General features: G+C 58.2%; 1 protein-coding gene across 1 annotated transcript in view; it reads right to left on the bottom strand.

Annotated features, from left to right (window-relative positions):
- Nucleotides 1-1,225, bottom strand: part of LOC119586684 — a gene marked incomplete at its 3' end in the record, with an annotated part of 31,110 nt that overhangs the window by 29,788 nt on the left and 97 nt on the right. Inside the window, 1 exon segment of the mRNA XM_037935416.1 lies at nucleotides 323-1,221. Within this exon segment, the coding sequence (XP_037791344.1) occupies nucleotides 323-1,221 (899 nt within the window).

Genomic DNA, 1,225 nt, shown 5'->3' with positions numbered 1-1,225 from the left:
GAATCACATACTTTTAATAAAATGGCGTACCTTAACAATATCGCTTCCGCTGACCTAAAGATTAAGTAACATGCCGTAATATCACTGTTCGGAGAGAAATGCCAGTGAATAATGCAAACAACAGGAACTTTATACATTGCATATGCACATCATTAAATTCATGTTTTGCACAATTGTTTACATATGCTTTTGTTCATAGACATTTAGCTAAATGAAAGTAGCTTGTAAGCAAAAAGGGGAGACAATGAATGGCAAGTAAAACGTAAAAGCAGGGTACACTCGCTATATAATGAACCACATCTAGGAATACATCGTCACTTACTTAGTATGTCGAGGGAGAAGGACGAGGATGAGCTGCTCCTCGGCGAGTCAGGCTTCCTGTAGTTGTCTTCGTCGTCGTCAATCATCGGGATCTTGAGCTTCCTGTAGCGTGTCCCTTGCTTGAAGTCCCACCCCCTTCGCTGCTCGAGCAGGAGTGGCTTCCTTTCGTTGGCGGCGGAAGGCTTGCTGGCTTTCTTCTTGTCGCTTTGCTTCTGCGCGCCGTGCTTGCCCTTGGTGACGGGGCCGTTGGAGGACTTCTGCACCTTGTTCTCGGCGAGGGGAAGCGCGTTCTTGGAAGGGCTGTGCCTGTGCTCCTCGTGCAGCGTGTGGTTCCAGCAGGCGGCGATGCGCTTCTCACGGTCCTGCAGGGCGCTCCAGTCGCCCGACTTCACCAGGTGTTCGTGGAACCGCTTCGGCGCCGGCGGTCGGTTGCCGTTCCGGTCGTGGCTGCTCTCGTCGTAGACGCCGTTGCCCAGCGTCACCAGCTCCTTGATCACGGCCTCCGCCTTGTTCATGTTGTCCGTTGGGAAGAGCTTGCGCGGCATCTTGCAGTCCGCGGCGAAGGCGTCGCCCGCGAGCGGCCGGAGGTTGGTCAGGTCCACGGGGTCGGGGCTGAGGATGTTGTCGAGGGGCCCGTTGCTGCCGGGGCTGGCGTTCTGCAGGTAGGCCGTGTCGTCCTTGTTGATGGGCAGGCCGAGGCTCTGGTGCGGGCTGGCCGGGTACGAGCCGGGCGACAGCGGCGTGTTGGGGGGCGGGACCAGGTCGGGGCTCAGCGGGTTGGGGTCCGGCGTCTGCCCCGTCGGGCTCTTGCGCCGCTTCGGGCTGGAGGGCGTCGAGAGCGGCGAGAGCGGCGTGTTGGGGGGCGGCGTCAGGTTGGGCGTCACGGGAGAGTGCTGGCTGCTGT

The sequence above is a fragment of the Penaeus monodon genome, chromosome 21, assembly GCF_015228065.2.
Source record: "Penaeus monodon isolate SGIC_2016 chromosome 21, NSTDA_Pmon_1, whole genome shotgun sequence".
Taxonomy (NCBI): domain Eukaryota; kingdom Metazoa; phylum Arthropoda; class Malacostraca; order Decapoda; family Penaeidae; genus Penaeus; species Penaeus monodon.
This window is presented reverse-complemented; position numbering and strand designations above follow the sequence as displayed.